Source organism: Malus sylvestris, chromosome 16, assembly GCF_916048215.2.
Source record: "Malus sylvestris chromosome 16, drMalSylv7.2, whole genome shotgun sequence".
NCBI classification, from domain to species: domain Eukaryota; kingdom Viridiplantae; phylum Streptophyta; class Magnoliopsida; order Rosales; family Rosaceae; genus Malus; species Malus sylvestris.
In genome coordinates, this window is record NC_062275.1 from 3,595,934 (window position 1) to 3,616,813 (window position 20,880).

A 20,880-nucleotide genomic window follows, 5' to 3' on the forward strand; every position below is an offset into this window, starting at 1 on the left:
AATTTATGTAAACAAGTTTGACGCACTTTTAATATATATAAAAGAGTTTACGAGCAGAAGCACATTTTAGAGAAACATTTTTAAACGGACCCTCAAAATAGCATAAACATAATACTTCCAATGTTGTTGTTCATGTCCCATGACCCATTGCACCTATATAGCATAATGCGAGTTTCGAAAACTTTTGGAAAATTAGCTATATCATTTTCAATAACGATGACATATCATATATCGAACGACGTAACGATGACAGAATAATGACATAATAGCGACAAAATAAACAACAATAATTTTTGCAATCAAATCTCAAAATATGTTTCTTGTAGCTAATTGCTCAAAAAATATCCATATATTTTTATGAAGAAATATTTTAGTTATGTGTGCAAATTTTGTACATTTTTAGTGTAATCCTTTGAAGTTTTTGTTGTCATTTTCAAATTCATATTTTATACGCGCCTTTATACATTGCTATTTTTTTTCACTGAATATAGTTGTTTTGTTCAAAACATCGGCCTTTCAAAAAGTAATATTTTTTTTCCCTAATCAAAATAGTGGATTATTGGATTGGCCTAAATAATGTTACTGGATCTGTGTTATCACCCCAGAAAAGGGGCTCGCAGCTAATCTGCATTAGAAAATAGCCCAGATGATGTCTAAACGCCGACTTAACCTGTTACCTTCAGCTCAACACAACAATAACAACAAAGATTTATTCCACTAAATGAGATCGGTTGTATAAATTCTAAAGTTCATGCTGTGCTCGGTTTTGCATCAAGCCTTCCGTTAGCTCTAAGTCATTCATATATCTTTTCAACTCAAAAAATATATATATACATATATTATAATTGATCATGTCAAAATTGACCAAAACGAGTAAGTTTGCCACACGTTTTTACATTTGTTTATAAAATTATTTTGACTTCTGAGTCCTGTACAACCTCTGAGAAATTCATATACATGTTTGACTGCTACTGCTAGCTAAACATATTTAGTTCCCAAGGTATTGATTTACAAGTATTCCCAGACTTGGTCTCCCGTCGCAATCTTATATACCATCATTGGTTGGAACATTCACTCGGAACCAATATATTTAGTCAAGGTTATATTAAAACTCAACCATCAAGCAACTTCAGGTTATAAAAAGGGCACAGGTGATTGCTATGACTCTCAACAATCAAAAAACAAACAGAAGTTATTTGGCCATTAATCTGGTTCTACTTTTTTAGTTAAAAGGATACTGGTTCAGTTTCGTTGACAGAACAGTCGTAAGATGGTTAAGGTCGAGGACAAGCAGGAGCTCGTCGATGTTGCGTGTTTTGATGATCGCTTCTTGGATCTTTGTATTGTCATCGGCCGGCGAAGGAGAAAAGGTAAGGAAGGATAAAACTGTAGCAAAGAGTGCAGGGCCAGAGGCAACCATGGTTGTAGCCGCAAGGCACTTCTCTTCAGCACACAAAGTTAGGCTCGACTAGTCAACTGATGAGTTCATCGTTCTTTAATTTTCTGAATAATTAGGGTTTAGTTGTAAAGTTTGTATAAGCGCTGCTTTTGAATGTGAATATGATTCAAACTAATATTGGTATTTTAATTTTACCACACCTGTCTGCAGACTGCAGATAATGTTTCAAAAGGTATATTGGCTTTGATTAGAAGAATTAAGGAAAGGCTGATTAGGAAAAAGTGTGTGATTAATTAAGAAAAACAATCACTAAAGGTGGAGGTTCATTAAACATTACTGGGCGCCATGCACAATTTCAAAAATAAAAGGTGACAAGTCCCTAACATTTATTCAATCTTACACAGTGGATCTTGGATTCGTAATTTCTTCTAAATCCGCTTCTCCTTTCTCTTTGCTCTTCCAAAACGACAACACATCATAGAACTGTGTCAAAACAAGATTTAAAAATGTAATTGTTAAGGTAAGTTTACTAAAATATTTCAGAATTTTCTTGTACAATGTCGCACACGCACAATTTTATTCTTCTCTACAAGAAAGTAGGATACAAGGTTAACTCAAATACAAAATTAAAACCAATCCCTAATTAAACAAGCAAATCTAAATCTTGTCGACGAGGTAACTTAAATATTATTTTCTTTCAAGGGCTAACGTAGGACGTAACTTTCAAAATCATTATTGACTTTCTTATTTCCTCTTATTTAACGAGAAATTTTTCAGTGTGCCGGAAACACAGTTTGGTATATCAAGTGTCATATAATACAATTAGTTGAAATTTTTCTTTAGGTTTTCAATCAATTGTATTATTATACTTGGTTTACGTGTTCCGGCACACTGAAATTCTCTTTTCCCCAACACTCCCACTTAATCTTATGGTGATAGTCATGACTTTCTCAAAGAGAAACCAAAACTAAATTTCAAATTTAGTAAATTTAACCAGTAACTTCCAACACTCATGAAAACCATGCACACAATCGGCACCAACTTTATCCGAAGTAACCTCATTCAAATCTGGCGATTCTTGGCCACTGTCATTCGAGTGGTCATCACTCCAAACCCTCGAGTGGCTGTCGGGAAACTTCAAAATTTCCTCCAAATTCTCAACTTCTAATTCACGAAAGCCATTCTTTTCTTCACTCCCACTCTCCCTCTGAAGAAGAAGTAGGATAGATTTTCAAGAATAAGAACAACAATAGGGCAATAACACAATAAGGTGGCATCACAGCAAGGTCACGACAGCAATACAAATAGCAAATCACGATCACGAAAAGACAAAGCAAGCACCACAAAAGCATACAAACAAACCCTAACCAATTTTAGAGCAAAGACATGGAAAAACCCTAAAAAAATTGGAACAAAATGAAATTTCTTGAATGGCAAATGTTAATAAACTAAAGTTAACATACCGATTGAGGTTCTCTCCTTGTGCGAGGCTTTGAGACCAGGATTTGCCACGAGCCTTCCTCATACGTGCAAATTTGACTCATACCATTGTTTACCCCTTTGTCTTTGATCTCTTGATGGATCTCTTGATGATGATCATCTTCAACATCGAAATCGGATTCATATAAAGAAGGAAGCTCCGACGGATCCAACTGAACACTCTCCTGCTTATCCTCAAGAGTCTTGGCTATTAACTCATCATTATTATCGTTAATAATCTTATAATGGTGATTATTATTATGATGATGATGATGATGATGACCATGGTTGGGATTGGATTTGCTGCTTCCTGTGAATTTTGTTGCAGCAGAGGACAAGTAATTTACCAAAAACTTCATTTCTAGAAATCTAAATTCGGGGCACAAACCGAAGAAACATAAAATCTTACAGAAAAATAGTGCCCATAAGAAAGAAATGAAAAATGGAAGAGTCAGAAGGATTAAAATTGGGATGCAAATTAAGAGGAAGAAGGAGAGCCCTACACAGAGACATGCCTTTGCCCACAATTTTATCACTTGAAAAAATAAAACCGAAATCGAATAATGATTATTCTGTGAAAAAACCGCACAAGGCATTGAATCTGTGTCGCTAATATGATTCTGAAGTTTCACAATTTCCAATCGGTTTAAAACAATGAAGAACATAAGATCGTATGTTTGATTGTTTTCAATTGTTCATCCCTCCATTACGAAGCTAATTAAGGTGTTAATTAAGAGTTAGCACTTAATTAGCTCGCAAGGGGGGCAAGCACCGGTGGATGCTTGCCACGTGGCGGGATGAATGGGGGACTGGCCTCTCCAGGTGTGACTTGTCACTCGACTGCAGGCTCCATCTTGTATGTGTGTAACAAGCTTACGGAGTGATTGAGGTAATATAAATAGCATTAGGAGATTAATTAGCAAAAATCATGCAAAAGCACGTACGTATGTGGGGATGGGGTTATTGTGCATGTATGTAGCCACATACCATGCACGTCCTTTCGTTTCCTACAATTTTTCGTAATCATTGGCAATCCATGCATGACGGATCTCCACGAACTCCATAAAAACTGCACGAGAGTACGGGCCTAGCCTGCAGGGCCATCATTAGTAAGTGAATTAAGGGCTGATTAGAGAGAAGTTGACAGTGTTTAAAATATCGGCACAGATGAAAATATTGATATATAAATTTGTGAAATATCAGTGAATATATAGATATTAATATCAATATCAGTTGTTTTTGATGAAAATAATTAAAATTCATTTTAAAACGTGGAAATTTAAAATAAAAACTTTAGAGAGAATATTATATGTTTGTTTGTCGGCATTTAAAACACTGAAAGAGGGCCATACCGAAGCTTTTGTTCAAGTTGCAATGTATACGCGTATGTTAGATAATCATCACAAATTAATTTAAAGAAATTATTTTTCCTAATGAACATGTATTTTCCTAAAATAACAAAACACGATATCTGTCACCTGCGAAGTTTGGGGGAGAAACTTCAATCCATCAACCCTTATGATCATCTAAGCTTGGTCGTCCTTTACATCGTGACCGTTCAATCCATCAACCCTCATGGCTTGCCAAGTAGGAAAAAGAAAAGAAAAAAAAATTAAAAAGTAAAAAGGCAAGGGCTATTAAGTGACCTCACGGGAAGCACGTGAGGTCACCCACATGCTAATGTTTGCTCCATCAATTTCTCTCGCAAACGGAGTCACGGTGGTGACAGGGCACTGACAAAGACAGAGACAGAGAGAGAGAGTACAACCAACATCAGTAGCTGCCTCAACTAAACCGCGGAGATTCCGCTGCCGTGCTCCGCCGGGAAAAACACCCCAACCCAATTCTCCGTCGCCTTCAGTTTTCCAATCAGACACCGCAAATCTCCAATTCCCCCGTCGAGTGTAACGTATCTGAGATTTTCTTGTCCGGGTATTTTTCAGATTTGTCCATAGAGTCTTGGAAATTAAATCCAGACCCATCGGAATTCACATAGAGGAGGATGAGAACCGCCGCGAAAGGCAACCAAGAGGAGGACGAGTACGACGACGAGGAGTTTGGCTCCCGGAAAGAGGGCCCTTCTTCCAATTCCAACAGCAAAGGTGACATTTTTATCTGTACCTTGTTTTCGATCATGGTTTTTTCGAATTTGTAGATCCAACGTTATATTTTTAGGATTTATACGTTGGGAATTGTAATCTTCTTTGTTTGATTGGAATTTGAGTACGAAATATTTCACCTTTACTGTTTTTGGCTTTGTTTTTTTTCTTTTGATTTTGTGGGTGTATTGAGGTGAGCATGCCTTTCTTTTTTGTAATTTGGAATTCGGGATTTTGGATATGGAAACTAGATGCCAAGAACAACGATAAGGCTAGTGCTATACGATCGAAACATTCCGTCACGGAGCAGAGAAGGAGGAGCAAGATCAATGAGAGGTATGCTTTGTTTCAATTGTTTTTCATCAAATTCTCATGTTTCTGTTGTTGTATTCGTAGAGTATTGCACTTTATCCGTCATTCGATTCAATTTACTGGTGTAATTGGCAGTGCTTCGGATATTTGTACAGATGACACTTACTGCTAACTAGCTGATTAGTTGATGATGCTATGCTAATTTAGCATTTACTTGTTACCTTGCGAATGTAATTTCTTCCGTTAAAACAAATTCATTGCTTGATTAGTTCAAGTTCTAAAGGGTAGATAAAGTGTGAAGCTTGTATGGTTTTAATTTAAGGTGGAATCCGTCCATGTCTTTGAACTGTTGGTTGTCCAGATGGTGGTTACATCATTGATGTTGAAGTTCTGGTTCTGCGACTGGTAATCCATGGTATTAGGTGTTGCTTGAACAAGAAACGTGTAATTGGTTAAGTGAGTTGTCAATTTACTAGTTGATAGAGCTTGAGGGAGCTTAAATTTTTCTTTCAGATTCCAGATATTGAGAGATCTAATACCCCATAGTGATCAGAAAAGGGATACGGCATCATTCCTGCTAGAGGTACGTTCTGTGTATGAAAACTGCGTAAGTTGTTAAGCTTATTTTAGAAGCACACTGTCCTTAAGGTTACTTGGTTATTTGTCATCTTTTTGCAGGTGATCGAGTATGTCCAGTACTTACAGGAAAAAGTACACAAATATGAGGGTTCATACCAGGGTTGGAGTCCTGAGCCGACAAAATTAATGCCATGGGTAATTTTCTGAATCTTGTGCACTGATATGTTCACCTGAATGCTTATGCAATTATACCACGGAGCATCTGACTGCTTGCCTTCCTGCATAAAGTATTCTACAATTTTTTTCAAGAGTATAGTCAGTTATGCCCTGACTCATGCTAAGCAGTTTTGGTAATCTTTTTCCATTTTGAAGTTGTTGTCATTGGCTCTTTGCATATAAAGTTGATTAATTGGGTAATTATGGGATGGGCTCGATTGCTGTTAAGGTGTAATCATATTAAACTGCTTCAAATTCATGTTTTCTGGTGAATAAAAGACAATGACCATAGCTTCTGAATATGACACCTACTTTGTTGTCGAACATTTACCCCCTTCATGAAACAGAGAAATAGTCACTGGCGTGTTCAGAGTTTTGTTGGAAATCCTCAGGCCATAAAGAGTGACGCTGCACCAATGTTATCGTTTCCTGGAAAATTTGATGAAAGTAACATCTCTATCAATCCGAACATGCTGGCAAACAGCACACCGAATCCAGTAGAATCTGACCCTAGCAGGGATGTTGCCTCCAAAATAGTGGATCGGCAACCTGAGATAGTAAACAAGGGGATTCCGCTGCCTAGGCCTCTACCAAACATGACTCCCCCGGTCAGAAGTGATGGTGTGCTTGCCCATCCTCTCCAGGGACAAATTTCTGATGCTCAATCAACTCAGTGCCCCACCACTAGCGCTAGTGATGTACTGAGCCAACAGGAGGAGCTGACAATTGAAGGTGGAACAATAAGCATCTCAAGCGTTTACTCACAAGGGTGAGTATTCAAACTATATATATAGAACCTACCATTTTGAGAAACATCGAAAATAAAACATACTATGAGTCTCATTCAACTTTTGGAAATATTTGCCATACTACGTTTTGCTTCGATCCTGTCAATTAATTATTGCGACTCCAGACCTTTATTATTGGTCACATTTGCTTTATTGTTTTGTATACTGTATTGTAATACAGTGTACGGCATGCATTTTCTTGATCAGTTTCTTTGGGTTCTAAGTTCAAACTGCCCAAATTATGAACAGGTTATTAAACTCTCTGAGTCAAGCGCTACAGAGTGCGGGTGTTGATCTGTCGCAGGCTAGTATCTCAGTGCAGATTGATCTTGGGAATCGTGCGAACCGAGGGCTGCCCTCTGTAACACCTGCCTCTAAGGTATATTTTGGGTATAGTACAAGTGGTTCCATTCATTTGCTTTTCTTTCCACTGCCCTCACCACCCTCTTCGTTAACCATCTTTCTGAAAGCATGTGGGTCTGTACATTTCAAATTACAACACTCTACCGGTCTTTCCACCCATTAGTATGGATTCTCAACCTGTAGAGAAACGATAGATAAGTCTCTATTTTTTTTCCAGGATAATGATAATCCCCACTCAAGCAATCAGACGACGGCGCATTTTAGGGATGCTGGCAGCGGAGAGGACTCCGATCAAGCCCATAAGCGCCTCAAGACGTAGAACCAGCGTGACATCTCATTGTTCTCCCATTTCACCCATATTTTTACTCCTTTATTCTGCTTTGGGATGTCTTAGTGCCCATCTTCCGGTTAGTGTACATGCCGTGCCTCGGTTTTCCCCTTTACATATTTCATTGAACACATGCCGAGAACAATTGTTTCGAGTGAAACAAATGGAGCCGTTCAGGTGCGATTTCGTGGTAATAAACTTGTTAGCTCGTGTCTCAAACAAAAATTATTTTACATTTAGCTAGGGAAGTGGATCGTAATGTACATTGCATACACACCACCCGAGAAAAACTTGGGTAGGGCCGTCTGACCATGTCGTTCGTTTGGACACCTTCCACAAAGTAAGAGAACCGTGTCTGACTTTGTCGAGTCATACCGAAATCAAACTTGAGATATTTTTACCAGTGGAGAGTGATACCAATTGATAACGGTACTATTAGCAGAACTAATAGACATTAAACAATAAGAACCATATTTATTATTTAACATAATAATCAGGTCATCTGTACAAGAACAAAGCAACCGGGTCGACCCATTTGTAGGCAAACGAGTACCAATACCCGTCACTGTCTTCGGCAAATATAACAAACGGATGACTTCATATGGCGTCCCGCTTAAAGAGTTTTACAAAGTAATCAACTCTACAACTAAAAAATGAAAAAATGTGAGATTAAGAAATAAATACTGCTTGACGTCTTTCGCTTCGGGTTTACTTTGATCTATTTGTTACAGTCTTACAGAAGCTAGTTTTGCTTTCTCCTTCATATTATCCATGGTAGCAATTTTATTCTGTTGCAGTTGTCATTTCTTCTCGTGCTTCTCATCTTCGACATCCTGCAAGTTTCCATTAAAATGGCACAAATCACTCGCACGGTACTTTATTTATGGCACTTTCCAAACTCCTTGGGGTCGAACTAAGTTGGAGGTTTGGTGATTATGTAAACACTGACAAAATAAATGTAAGATAAAACATGGAATTGAAAATGCACACCCGGAAAAAAAAAGTTCTATAGTTGAACCATGGGATAAATGAAGCTTACCGAATTGTCGATCTTGTCAAAATCATCATCAAAGCTCCGATCACCATCATCACGATCATCTGAAAGTACAAAATTGTCAACAAACTGAAGAGTAAATTGCACAAGAAGGAAAACCCTAGAAAAAGAGCAGATTGTCTCGACGTAACTACAAAGGAACTGTGGAAGGGTATGACTCTTATGACTAGTAAGGATTTGTTCACAACACGGCTAGTACACAGCTTGATAGGGTGAATTTAGAGTAATAAGTTGAGTGGTATATGCATCCTCTAACTTAAAAGATGATGGGAAAAGAAACTCATACACGGGCATGGCACAAAAAATTATACACAGGTTGCAAGTGAAAAGGTAAAGGAACTATACCCGGACCCCCATCACTGTCTTCAAGATCACCCAAAAGGAAACTATCCAAGTCCTGTTCAGCTGACGATGATTTTGAAACTGAAGGCTTCGTGTTCTTTTCAGATCCTTCCGCTTTGTCAGTTCCTCCAACAGGAGGCGTTGGCTTCACAATATCATCTTTTAGTTTCTCTGCTTCCTGGACCTTCAATTCCTCCATGTATTGCTTCTCATATCTGATCAGAAGTTCATAGTCAGTCATCTAAACACTAAGCCCTCCCCGTTAAAAAAAATATTTTTAAGCTCCAAACACCCGATAATTTTCCAAAATCACTAATTTTGGGAAAAGGCTATAAACTGAGACTATAATTTTCCAGCGGATGATGATGTTTTACACTAAAACAAGATGATTGATCGTCTCATGTTCAATGTTATTTCTCACTTAGATGAGAAAAAACACACACCATTGCATAAAACTTTCAAATAATATTATTGCTCAGTTTGAGAAATGCTTAACCAAAATGAATTTCTACTCACGGAGCCACATGACTGCTCACAAGGGTAAAATATATCTTCCAGAATCTTCTTTCTTTCATAACTCGCGGACACAATTCATACCTCAGCCTTGAAATTTCCTGCAGGAAGGCAATCAGCATTCGCAGGAAGATATCGACAAGTCCATAACGATATCAATACAAATTTTAACACATTTCGTCATCAAATTGTTTAATAAATTGGGGAATCAAAGTTCGAAATACAACTCAGATGGATTGCATTGAAATTGAACTTAAACACCATGTTTGTGTTTGGCTGTATCGGAATTGAAACAGATAGAGAAGATACATTACAAAACTGACCTTGACAGTAGTAAGCACCAAAGTCGCATGCCGCTCCTGCCACTCCGTCAGATCTTTCCTCACATTCGATGCCGTCGTCGGCACATCGGAGACCTCCTCTGCCGCATCTGAAACAACTCGGAACAACGCACATTTGCTCAATTCAAAGCAATTAAACTGAAATCAGCAAACAAACGAACTGAAATCGGCCAATACCTTGGACCGGAAAATGCTTGAAGGTATCGGAAGTGAGTCCCTGGACAAAATCTCTGAGATCCTCGGTGACACCAAACTTCTTAAGCTCCAACGGCGACGGCGGCTCAGGGGCGGAGGAGGCGGAGGCGGAGGCGGAGTTGACGATCGAGAGCGAGGCAAGCTGGGGAGGTATCATCTCGGAGACGTTGAGGGACTTGATCTGATCGGCCTGCTTAAGCGCCGCTGTCTTGATCTCGTCGGCCTTCTTGGACGCCTCGGCGGCGAACTCGCGGGATCGCTTGGCGGTTTCGGAAACTAGGTCGGTGATCTTGGCGGAGGTGGTTAGGGCCTGGGATTTCTTGGCCGCTTCTTCGGCGAAGGTCTTCGCTCGCTTCCATAAGTCTTCCATTGTTGTTTGATCTCTCGTTTGCTGTTTGGATGCTCAGCTACTGTGTTCCTCAAGATTTAGCAATAGTCAGAGGTGCTGAATTATTACGACGTCGTTTTCTTAGCGGTTTGTCTTGGAAGGGTGCCGCTCGCGCGTTAAATGCCTGTCGTTAACTAACATAAAATCAATCGACCTGTCATTTAACTTTTTAATATTCTTAAATTGAATTAAGGATCAAGTATCTAAACTAGACAAGGCTCTATCGATCTCTTCATCCTAATTCTCCTCATCAAACAATTTAGATTCTTGAAATTTGATCAAACGGCTAAAGTTATTATAACTTTTAGAATTGGCTCGTATTTTTGCCCGTTAGATCAAATTTCAAGGACTCAAATTGTTTGATGAAGAGGATTAAGTGGAAGGTATCTGAAGAGGATCCCTTTCCTCTAAACTAAAACACTCAATCTTTTAGTGTCGTTCTAAATTGATTTTAACTTTTTTAAACATTCCAAATAAGTATCTAATATATTAAAAATGTCACATCAAGATAGCCCTAGATAATTTTTCAACAAATGAATCCTAATTTTTAGCTTACTTGGACACTAAAATAATAATAAAAACAACTTAAAAAAGACATGAAGATGAAAAAAAATAAACAAATTCACAAATAAAAAGGAAAACAAAATTGAAGATCGGGTAATATGATTATGAAGCCCGGCAACCTTCAAGCTCAACTTACGACCATCGAAACCTTGCCACAACTTTTATATTCAAAACTTACCAACTAGTTCAGCTTCCAGTACTTCTTTGTGGTTGGTGAAGATGGTGGTGGCTGTATCATAACAATTACCATTTTAGCAACACACATGACCTTCTTTCAATGTTGGTAGCTTGAGTTGTAGTGTGGAGTTGGTGGTTATGCATTGGGTTTGGAGGTGATGGTCGTATCATGGCAATTACCATTTTAGCAACATAGATGACCTTTTTTTCAATGTTGGCGGCTTGAGTTGCAGGGTGGAGCTGGTGGTTGTGCATTGGGTTTGGAGGTTTACCAAACACAGATTTTTTTTATACCCATTTTTTTTCAGAATCACCTCAGTACCAAATCAGGCCAAAACTTACCTTGGCCATTGGAATTACGTATGGCTATGGAAACAATATTCAAATTTGAAGACGTGGTTTAGAGTATATAATTAGGTCAAAGTTTTGGAATCATCGATCTTTGGCACCATTCAAAGTTGAAACTTGAAACGCATGCATTATATTATAATAATATATAATTCCCTCGATTAAGAAGCTAAGTGTTTAATTAACTAGTTGACAATTACAAGGAGTCTACCAAAGATAATCACCCACTTGTGCCACATAACAAAACTTGTTTAATTACTATAATCAAACTTAAGCACGTAAAGTAATGTTGGTTTCCAATATATTATATTCTTCAAACAAAATAATATTCCAAAGGAAAAATTAGTATCCGGTCCCTAGTTTTTACTGTTCATTGACTAAGACCTTATTAGTTCTCAAATTTTGATTCAAGTCCCTAGCATTAATGTGATAATGAATTTACTTGTTTATTATATAATTTTTTAATATAAAAATTAGTAATTAATTTAGGGTTTAATACTCACACCTCTATTAAACTTCTAATTAATTTTCAATTCAAACATTTCCAAAATAATAAAAAATTAAATTAAATTAAGTTTGTACCTATTAGTTTTTTTTTATATATAAAAAGATTCTCAATTTTTTAATCTTAAATGTACCCATTCATATAATTTTTCAATTTTTTTAATCTTAAATGTACCATTCTCAAATATATCAATTTTTTATATGTAAAATGTACCCTTTTTTTAATATAAAATCCATTCAAATTTTTTAATCCATGTTTAAACTTATATGGGTACATTCTTTTTCGTTGATTTGAGAATGTATCCATGTTTTGGTACAATAACTTTTTTTGTTAATTTTGGTTAATGTACCCATACATATATGTATATACACACACACAATATAATAGAAAGTATAATTTATATTTTATTATTTTTAATCCCATAAATTATGGGTTTTATTTAAAATCTCATTAATATATACAATTACAAATTTCAATTTTTAATTTTTAATTAAAAAAATATAGTAACTTACATTATTACATTAATGTCAGGGACCTCAATCAAAAACTAAAAACTAACAAGATTTCAATCAAAGAATATTGATAGCTAGGGACCACATCCAAAGTGTCCCTATTCCAAACTATTTTAATTTACTGAGAGAGAAAAAAAAAGAGATATATCAAACTTGAAAACAAGAGAGCAAAAACAGTGTTTTGATCAACCGACTTTAACCCGCCTATGCAATTCCTGTGAGAGCATGTTACCAAATGTTGGGGTTTGTAGCCTTCATTTGACTACCACAAAGACCTACCCAACTCAACAAAAAGAACATCATTAATTTAATTTGGGACCTATATATAATATATGGTCGTCCTAGCTAGTTAATTAGTAGCAAATCTTGGGTTTTGCTCCTTAATGTCGGCCACAAGAGATGCTTAACAAAACATACACTCCTCATTTTCCTCCCTAATTATAAACCCTAGCATTAACGTATCCAAAATGTTTTGTTCTAATTTCGATCAATATCTGTCAACAGGCGACAGGCATGCATGTTTCATGGAGAAACTGTAACTGCAGGAAAGGACTTGTTGTGTATGGGACGTCGTCGTCTTACTCTGTGATAATCCATGGTGAAGAACTCTGACGTGTCCTCCTTCTCCATCTGTTCCTGCCATGTGTCTACTGATCTGCTTCTTTCCACTACCTGCACTTCTTCATCTTCTTCTTTCTCGATTCTTGGCTTCTTACCATCTGAAAAGTCAATGACACTTAATATTTTACTCAAAACATATGTCAAGATATTATACATGACAGAGTCACAGAGGTCAATGACTAGCTTAGGTGTCATTCTTACCTGGAAAAATTAGCTATTCACACTAGCAAATTGCAAGTTGTAACGAAACGCATTCTACATACTCTAGTTTATTTTTGTCCATTAATTCTTTTACTTTATTTGATCGAAATATCATAAATAAACATGAACGTGCACACACAAAAAAAGAGTGAAAATTATTTCCGTACAACTAGGTACTTCTTCAGTACTCAGCTAAAGAGGGAATAAATTTGAAAATTGGAAACCATTTGCTACATGAACACTACTCGGCTCGTTATACCTCCTATCCTATGAATCACATTATGATTTGTTTGTAAGGAAGAATGAAATGCTACACATGTATAGAGCCAAGCATTTTCCTTGCTACATGCACCTTTGTCAAATTTGGAACTGCTGAACAAAACAAACCTAGCTACAAGACGTTTTCCAAAATTTTCATCTTTCATATATGCATTAAAACAATTTTACTATTAATTAGTTTGAGAACTGAACAAGCATTATACCTGCTAAAGCACTTTCCTTGTGGTTGTTGTAGGCTGAGGAATTTTTACCTTCTTGTTCTGCAACCTGCATGTAAATATTTCAGATAATATGAGGAGGTGTGATTAAAAATAAGAATATATATATATATATATATATTTATTTATTTATTTAATATATAATATATATAAGTTTCTTCTAGCTAGTAATGTTTGAAAGAGAGATTATTCTTACAGTTACTTTTCCAGTCAATCTAAGCTTCCTTGGCAGTGTAGGGAAAGAAACCTGCAGTTCGTTCTTGCCTGCATCACAATGTTAAAAGGTTACTCAGAAAGTCCTAATATAATCTAGAGAGAGAGAGAGAGAGTACCTTGTTTGTTGGATGGTTGAAGTTGAGTTTGCAGAGAAGCACATCCGGGTGTAATTAGCAAAACGGAGAGGATTAGAAAGCAAAGCAACGTGAAGAATGGAATCTCCATAATACTATCTACGATTATTAACTGTGAATACTGATATATACTTCTTTTGTGGGTATGGCGTTGGATTTATATCAATCAACAGTAGTGGTAGCCGGTAGGCAACTCTGGAGAGAGAGAGAGAGAGAGAGAGAGAGAGAGAGAGAGAGAGAGAGAGAGTGAGAGAGAGAGAGGAGATACACTAAGCACAATACGGAGAGTTCCAATACAAGCAGATGAAATTGGTTTTCTCAAATTAACTATGTTTTCTTTTTAAAAAGGTTTTCACACCATTTGGGTTGGTTTTGTCTATACACTACTGTTCAGTATGGCCCTTTTTCACTTTTTTTTCCTGTTTTATAACTATCTTTTTCATTTCACATATTATCAATATTCTCATGGTGCATGTAAGTTATTTTCTCGTTAAATATTTCAATGATTCATGTAAGTTTTTATCACGTCAAAATTTATGCATAATTTAGAAACACGTTTACCATGACGCTTGAGTTAATAGTACAATATCAAGTATAAGCTTCTTCTAGTATAACAATGTATTACTGGTCTAAAATATCATTGTGGAGTCTCGAAAGATGCATGTACATCTTTCCCAAAATGATAATACCTCTTTTACCTTCAACCATGTCTCAACCCTTTCGTGCCTATCGGGAGAAAGAAAAGATTCGATTGTTATATTATGATGTGTTTTGAATCTTGATTCCATCACTTCCCAACTCCTGCATAGCTCAAAAGGTGAAGGGCCACCTCGTATATGTCGATAAATCATTCAATTTGTAGTCACATTTAAATTCTTTCTGTTTTATAGGATGGCAGCCTAGCAGGATAGAAAAACAATAGCAAGAATAAGATCCATTCTGGATTTTTGTATTTGAAGTCTACGAATCGTGAGATTTGAACTATTCAAGAGAGAAAGAGATTCAAACAGTTGAAGTGCTTCTTCAAAAAGTGCTTGTGCTTCTTCAAAAAGTGCTTCATGATTATAGTAGCAATTTTTGGAGATACACGTCATATGCTTCTTCAAAAATCCTTTCCACATGCTTTTGGAATAAGCACTTAAATTTATAATAAACAGTTAGTGTTTTCTAGATAAGAGACTTGCGCTTTCCTTAGATTTTTAATAACCATGGAGCCTTACTCTTGTGCGCATTATTTCACATAAAAGAACGACTGAAATTTAACTAAAGCTTTTTCATAAAGAAAACTAATGAAAAGGGCTTGAAAACTTTGAGTTTTAATGATAAGGACAAAATAAATGGTAAAATGAATAGTATCAGGTTTGACTTTTTAGTGTAAAAATGTGGTTTTTCGTTAAAGTGAACAGTACCGTGTGCTTTTCATTAAAACTCCCTTAAATTAAATCTCAACCGTTTACTCGTGAAAAAAAAAAATGTGCAGCAGAGAATTTCCGTTAAGTGGTATTGGAGTGGATTTTGGACCAGACTTTATAAGCAAAACAGTATGTACCCATAAACCATCCCAAGCTCAATATAAACAAGATTCTTCTTGTTCTTTCCAAAAGAGAAAGAAAATGGGGGAAAAAAAATAACGGATGAAAAATTAAAGAGAAAATAATAAGTCATTGCTTACACCTTAAAGCGCACGCATAACAAAAAGCATGACACTCCTCTAAACCTACTGCAAATTACATCCCAAGCCGCAGAAAATATGATGTATATATTGACGATGATAATTTAAAAGATGTGATAAAACTATGATGAAGCATTTACTCTGGCTAAACTTAATAACTACGGTTAGATGGAAGCGTTCGGAGAGAATCAGAAGCTACAGCAAAGAAAACAACCCCTCCAACCCCTATGTTTCCGCAAATGACTCCGGTCAGCTTTCGCCATTCTAACTGGACTGCTGTTCCACTCGGACTGTAATCTGCATGACAAAGAGGGAATATGAATGTGTTGTCAGTTGTGTGTTCCGGTAACTTGATGGCGGTTTGAAAAGCAAAAGAGAGGAAGGAGTTTGAGAGTAACTCACACAGGGAAGGCAAATGAGCGGGTGCTGGTGGTGCTGCTTTCTGATCGGAGGGAGACATTGCCGGAATAGGGACCTGAGGTTATGAGGCTCGAGAAGTGACCAGCTGCTGAGAAACTTGACTCTCCTAGACTGCGTTGAAATTGGAGTGGAGCATTGTGTGCATCAGCATTCACATCTTCAACCATGGATATATATGAAGTTTCAGGAGATAACCAATGATGAACCTGGCTTGAAACAATCTTTGAATCAGAAGTGTCATCATTAACCTTGGTTGTATTTGTAGTTTCGAGACCTTGACAGACGCCATTCTGAGGACACTCATCTCTGGCAATAGTCGAAGGAGCTAAATAATGTTGAACCTGGCTCGAAACAATCTTTGAATCAGAAATGTCATCATCAACCTTGGACGTGTTTGAAGCATCAAGATGTTGACAGACACCATTCTCAGGACACTCCTCTCTTCCAGTAACCACGGGTGCTAAACGATGTTCAACTTGGCTTGAAACAATCATTGGATCAGAAATGTCACCACCAACGTTGAACGTATTTGAAGTATCGAGATGTACACCATTCTCAGGACACTCTTCTCTTCCAGTAACCACAGGTGCTAGACAATGATGAAATTGGCATTCATCATGACTATCATCATCTATAGGCATATTGCATACACCATTTTGAGGACACACATCTGTGGTAATGGATACATGTGCTGAAACGTCCAAAGCAGAAGTAATGTTTCCGCTCTCTGCCTTGCTATTGCCAGATAACTCACCGAGAAGGCAATTTGATTCTTCAGCTGCAGAAACCAATGCTTCCTTCTCAATATAGTTAGACTCTTCAGTTTCTGAAACCAAAGCAGGGCTCTCAGTCTTTGCTATTTCCCTTGAAATCTGCATTGAAACCACAGGAAACTACATCAATTTCTAAAATTTCACCTCTCTTTTCTCTCTAGCTTATATGCACATGTATAGTTTTCCTCAACATCAAGCTAAGAGTCTAACTTCCGTTAAGAGAATAATTTTTTTATTATTTCTCGCAGCAATGGAGTGTCATGGAACTGTCAGTAACACTGCATAACCACAGACATAAACATCGGTCATCATTAAGAATCATCGCTGCAGCCACTTCATGCGTGCAAATGGAAATTGACAAAAGCAGTTGCTTTTTTATTTATCCTATAAAGAATGATTATTTAAGCACCAGATAGCGTCAGTTCTAAGTATTGCAAAAGGACCATGAAAACAAAACTCGAATGCAAGGGAGATTCATGAGGTAAACTATGCAATAATACAAACTTAGAGTTAGAGATATACCTGAATAGTCTCTTGTTCGGCTTCATTGCTGTCCTTATTAGAAGACTTGGAGTGAGGGTTCCCTGCACCAAACCCTTGCACATTTTCCGGGCAAGAATCTTCTTTGGAAACGTCAATTGCAGTCCTCTCTGATCCATCATTTATAGCATCGCCTCTCTCCATTGGCTCCTTGGAATTGCAAGCAATGGAAAACCCCTTCTCTAAATCATTTTTTGCAGTAGATTTAAAATCATCTGGAAAGGTAATAACAATATCCAATTGTTCTTCATGCATTTGCTTATTCTGATCCTCATCAGGAGGTAAATAGGTGCAGCATGCCTTCTCATCCAACCCGGTTTCAACCCAATTCTTGTCTTGGGAAGGCAATCCCTCATCAATACAGATGTCCTTAATTGTATTACAACTGCTATCGTTGTAACAAATTATCAATTCAGGCAGTTCACATTCCGTAACACTTTTGTCCATATAATAATCCGATTCCTTCTCCCTATTCTGACTTGTTGACTGTAATCCCGCGGAGTCCAGAGTAATGTCATTACAATTAAAAGGATTCGAATCAGGCATGTGGCTTATAGGTAAGTGACCAAACACTGGTTCTCTCTCTGCAAGTACATCAAAATTATCAGTGCCAGGGAAATCTGAACACCATAGCATTCATTTTCTCCCTAAAAAGAACACAATGCAGATGAGTAATATTGAACTCAAGTACTATTTCACGAAAAACTCATTGGGAGGCCCAGTCGAGAAAATAGCCCTATCCAACCTAAGATATCAAGATAGAACTCCGGAAGACTACAAAAGTTCATAAGTAAGATGTCTGCTGCAAGAGTTTAATAGCAGAGTGGTCAAAACCAAAAGGAAAAATAACCAGTAATTACCAAGTTTCATGGTTTACATAGATTGCGAACTGCAGTTGAAAGCTTTAAAGCTACGGCAAGCGATATTTTCAAGCATGGACCCTGCCCATCAAAATGTAATTTATAGATGTTAGCAAAAAATTCAAACAGACCAACTTTGGACAAACTTATAACCGGGCAGCTAAACCGTAACAAGGATGCTCAAGTTACAGAAATGAAATGAGAAGGTTTCCATACAAACATAATCACAAGATTCGGCGCAAAATCTGAAAGATGTGACAAAGCAGACACTAACCAAAGTAAACGAAATGTCAGGAGAAAAACAGGAGGACAGGGAACAAAAATACTTGGAAAATTTGTCCAAACAATAACTTAACAGGAAAGTAAAATTGAAAGGATGCTAAACAACTCAATTCAATAATTAATAGCCAGAAGTTTCCCTCAACTACCTCTTTTTCTTTACATTATTAAGGAAGAAATGGATTAGATTAATGGTGGATTACAACAGAGCAGCCTTGAGACCAACCTAAAGAAACAAAAGAAAACTAACACGGCAGCCCCTGGTATGTAAACAAAAACAAAAATTACAAATGCCACCCCCATCGAGTTTTCAATCACAAAAGGCAATTCCAAGCCAACAAGGCTCCCGCTTTGCGAGTTTTCCATCGTAGATAAGATAAAAGCAAAATATATATATATATATATATATATATATATATATATATATATATATATATATATATATATATATACACATTCATACGAAAACAAGAAAGAGTATCCTGAAAAACTTTGGTAGCCACCATGTATTCCTGAAGTCAGTTCTCACTTCTCACTGTACAAAAAAGACAAAGGGATAGAAGTCCCACCTTTTTTGAGACCCCAACAAAAAGTTGCAAACTTTCAACAGCTAAATAATGAATATTAAAATTCAAAAGTCTCATGAGGCCTTTCCTTTAAAGATTCCCAGTTCTCAACCCACCAATTTGTCAAGCAAAACAGTGATCAGATCCAACTGGTTGGAGCCAAGAAAATTAAATAAAAGAAAAAAAGGGAAAATCCCCACAGATTTTGAAGTCTGCAGAATAACCCCAGATGCAATTTGTAAAAAACAACCCCAAAAACAAAAGTTGGGGGAATAAGAAAGATCTAAATCAGATCCCAGAAGATAAAATTATAAAAAAGTAAGAAAGTCAGTACCTTTTTACTGAAACCAGCAGCTTTCTCTTCCTCTCTTCAGAAACAACTACAACCATAAGAAAATAACCCAAAAAGAAAAGTGATTAGTCCCAAATATTTAAGTAAATTCAATTTAACGTACAGCAAAAAAAAAAAAAACCCATTTCTAAGAATTTCAGATCGTAATTTCAGGATTAAATTCTGCAGGACAGAAAGGAAAGGGAGACAGATATACATATATATATATATATATGGAGAGAGAGAGAGAGAGAGAGAGTGAACCTTAGCTCCCAGAACAGAGAGACATAAACACTCTGTAGTTCAATTAAAGTTTCAATTAAAGTGATTAATCAGAGAGCCGAAAAGGAGTAGGCTTTGGAGAAGAGTTTGATGAGATAGAGAGGAGAGAGAGAGAGAGAAAGAGATAGAGAATTCAAAGGGGAGTCAAAAGTAATTAAACGGAATTTTCTTTTTCTTTTCTTCTTCTTCTCTCCTAATTAATAGGGATTTGTTTCAGCATTTAATATCTCAATTCATTTCACCTCCACTTCTTACCTGTCTACTTTCCCGTGAAAATCCCACAAAAATTTCCTGCCTTCCAAACAGGCCTCACCGCCCCATGATCACGACGCCAAACGCCAAATCCTAGCTGAAAACAAGTAAAGGCCGAAACTTTGACTCGCCGGAAACGCCGACGCCAGAAATTTGGAAGTGTTAAGGCGTGTGGCGGCGCAGTGGAGCATACAATGCGGAGTTAAACTGCCTCTGCTCTGCTCTGCAACCCAATCTGATCGTCAATGAGCTCCTCTGTTTCTCTCTCTAGAAGAATTCCATCATCTTCGTCTTCGCCATCGCTTCAGGGATCTAAAGTTTTCTATTTTCTAAAGGAATTTATACAATATACTTCCGTGGGACCCATCGTAACGAGTTTCGTTTCATCCTCTCCACTCTCGAAGTCTCTGTGTTGGCGATCACCAACTGTCAGTGTCTCTGATCAGACTTGGAGCGAGAAATCTGAGCCGTTAAATTGGTACAAGATCACAGAGCGGAGGGACTTCACAACAATTGGATGCATAGAATGATACGAAATCCGGCTTATCCACTCACAACAAGTCGTAAATGTAAGAGTTAGAATCTAAAGACAACTTCTAAATAAGTGACGAACAATCATTCGATTATACATGTCTTTATATTACGATGATGTCAAATTAAACGTTTTAAGTGATATTTATTAACAACTCAATTGATTAATTTGTCATTTCTAAATGCAGTGAAATTTCAAATAA

The 20,880-nt window shown here is 37.0% G+C and overlaps 5 protein-coding genes across 10 annotated transcripts; 1 reads left to right on the forward strand and 4 right to left on the reverse strand.

The window, feature by feature from the left end:
- Positions 1 to 1,705: 1,705 nt before the first annotated feature.
- On the reverse strand, positions 1,706 to 3,757 carry LOC126606651 (uncharacterized). 2 transcript variants are annotated; one of them, XM_050274033.1, is made up of 2 exons: positions 2,863 to 3,756; positions 1,706 to 1,882 (listed from the first exon to the last, which is right to left on the reverse strand). In XM_050274033.1, exons 1-2 carry the CDS (start codon positions 3,541 to 3,543, stop codon positions 1,796 to 1,798), a joined length of 768 nt encoding a protein of 255 aa, XP_050129990.1. In that variant the 5' UTR covers positions 3,544 to 3,756; the 3' UTR covers positions 1,706 to 1,795. The 2 variants fall into 2 exon arrangements, with proteins under 2 accessions (XP_050129990.1, XP_050129989.1); XM_050274032.1 differs by lacking the exon at positions 1,706 to 1,882 and adding an exon at positions 1,909 to 2,606 and having other exon boundaries at positions 2,863 to 3,757.
- A 786-nt stretch (positions 3,758 to 4,543) lies between these two features.
- On the forward strand, positions 4,544 to 7,788 carry LOC126607875 (transcription factor BIM2-like). Of its 2 annotated transcripts, none has more exons than XM_050275577.1 (7): positions 4,544 to 4,980; positions 5,229 to 5,313; positions 5,803 to 5,872; positions 5,968 to 6,063; positions 6,477 to 6,853; positions 7,122 to 7,251; positions 7,453 to 7,788. In XM_050275577.1, exons 1-7 carry the CDS (start codon positions 4,881 to 4,883, stop codon positions 7,552 to 7,554), a joined length of 960 nt encoding a protein of 319 aa, XP_050131534.1. In that variant the 5' UTR covers positions 4,544 to 4,880; the 3' UTR covers positions 7,555 to 7,788. The 2 variants fall into 2 exon arrangements, with proteins under 2 accessions (XP_050131534.1, XP_050131533.1); XM_050275576.1 differs by having other exon boundaries at positions 4,547 to 4,980; positions 6,432 to 6,853.
- Positions 7,789 to 8,017: 229 nt separating this feature from the next.
- Positions 8,018 to 10,441, reverse strand: LOC126607876 (uncharacterized). Its single transcript, XM_050275578.1, has 6 exons — positions 9,991 to 10,441; positions 9,796 to 9,902; positions 9,476 to 9,573; positions 8,963 to 9,174; positions 8,603 to 8,661; positions 8,018 to 8,396 (listed from the first exon to the last, which is right to left on the reverse strand). The coding sequence occupies exons 1-6, from the start codon at positions 10,376 to 10,378 to the stop codon at positions 8,364 to 8,366; spliced, it is 897 nt and encodes a 298-aa protein (XP_050131535.1). The 5' UTR covers positions 10,379 to 10,441; the 3' UTR covers positions 8,018 to 8,363.
- Positions 10,442 to 12,661: 2,220 nt separating this feature from the next.
- On the reverse strand, positions 12,662 to 14,426 carry LOC126608986 (protein GOLVEN 6-like). Its single transcript, XM_050277005.1, has 4 exons — positions 14,154 to 14,426; positions 14,018 to 14,085; positions 13,807 to 13,870; positions 12,662 to 13,221 (listed from the first exon to the last, which is right to left on the reverse strand). The coding sequence occupies exons 1-4, from the start codon at positions 14,260 to 14,262 to the stop codon at positions 13,025 to 13,027; spliced, it is 438 nt and encodes a 145-aa protein (XP_050132962.1). The 5' UTR covers positions 14,263 to 14,426; the 3' UTR covers positions 12,662 to 13,024.
- A 1,359-nt stretch (positions 14,427 to 15,785) lies between these two features.
- LOC126608717 (uncharacterized) lies at positions 15,786 to 20,465 on the reverse strand. 4 transcript variants are annotated; one of them, XM_050276708.1, is made up of 6 exons: positions 20,150 to 20,465; positions 19,616 to 19,661; positions 18,437 to 18,517; positions 17,559 to 18,223; positions 16,246 to 17,135; positions 15,786 to 16,140 (listed from the first exon to the last, which is right to left on the reverse strand). In XM_050276708.1, exons 4-6 carry the CDS (start codon positions 18,210 to 18,212, stop codon positions 16,032 to 16,034), a joined length of 1,653 nt encoding a protein of 550 aa, XP_050132665.1. In that variant the 5' UTR covers positions 18,213 to 18,223; positions 18,437 to 18,517; positions 19,616 to 19,661; positions 20,150 to 20,465; the 3' UTR covers positions 15,786 to 16,031. The 4 variants fall into 4 exon arrangements, with proteins under 4 accessions (XP_050132665.1, XP_050132667.1, XP_050132666.1 ...); XM_050276710.1 differs by having other exon boundaries at positions 17,559 to 18,160; positions 20,150 to 20,464; XM_050276709.1 differs by lacking the exon at positions 20,150 to 20,465 and adding an exon at positions 19,877 to 20,064.
- Positions 20,466 to 20,880: the final 415 nt, after the last annotated feature.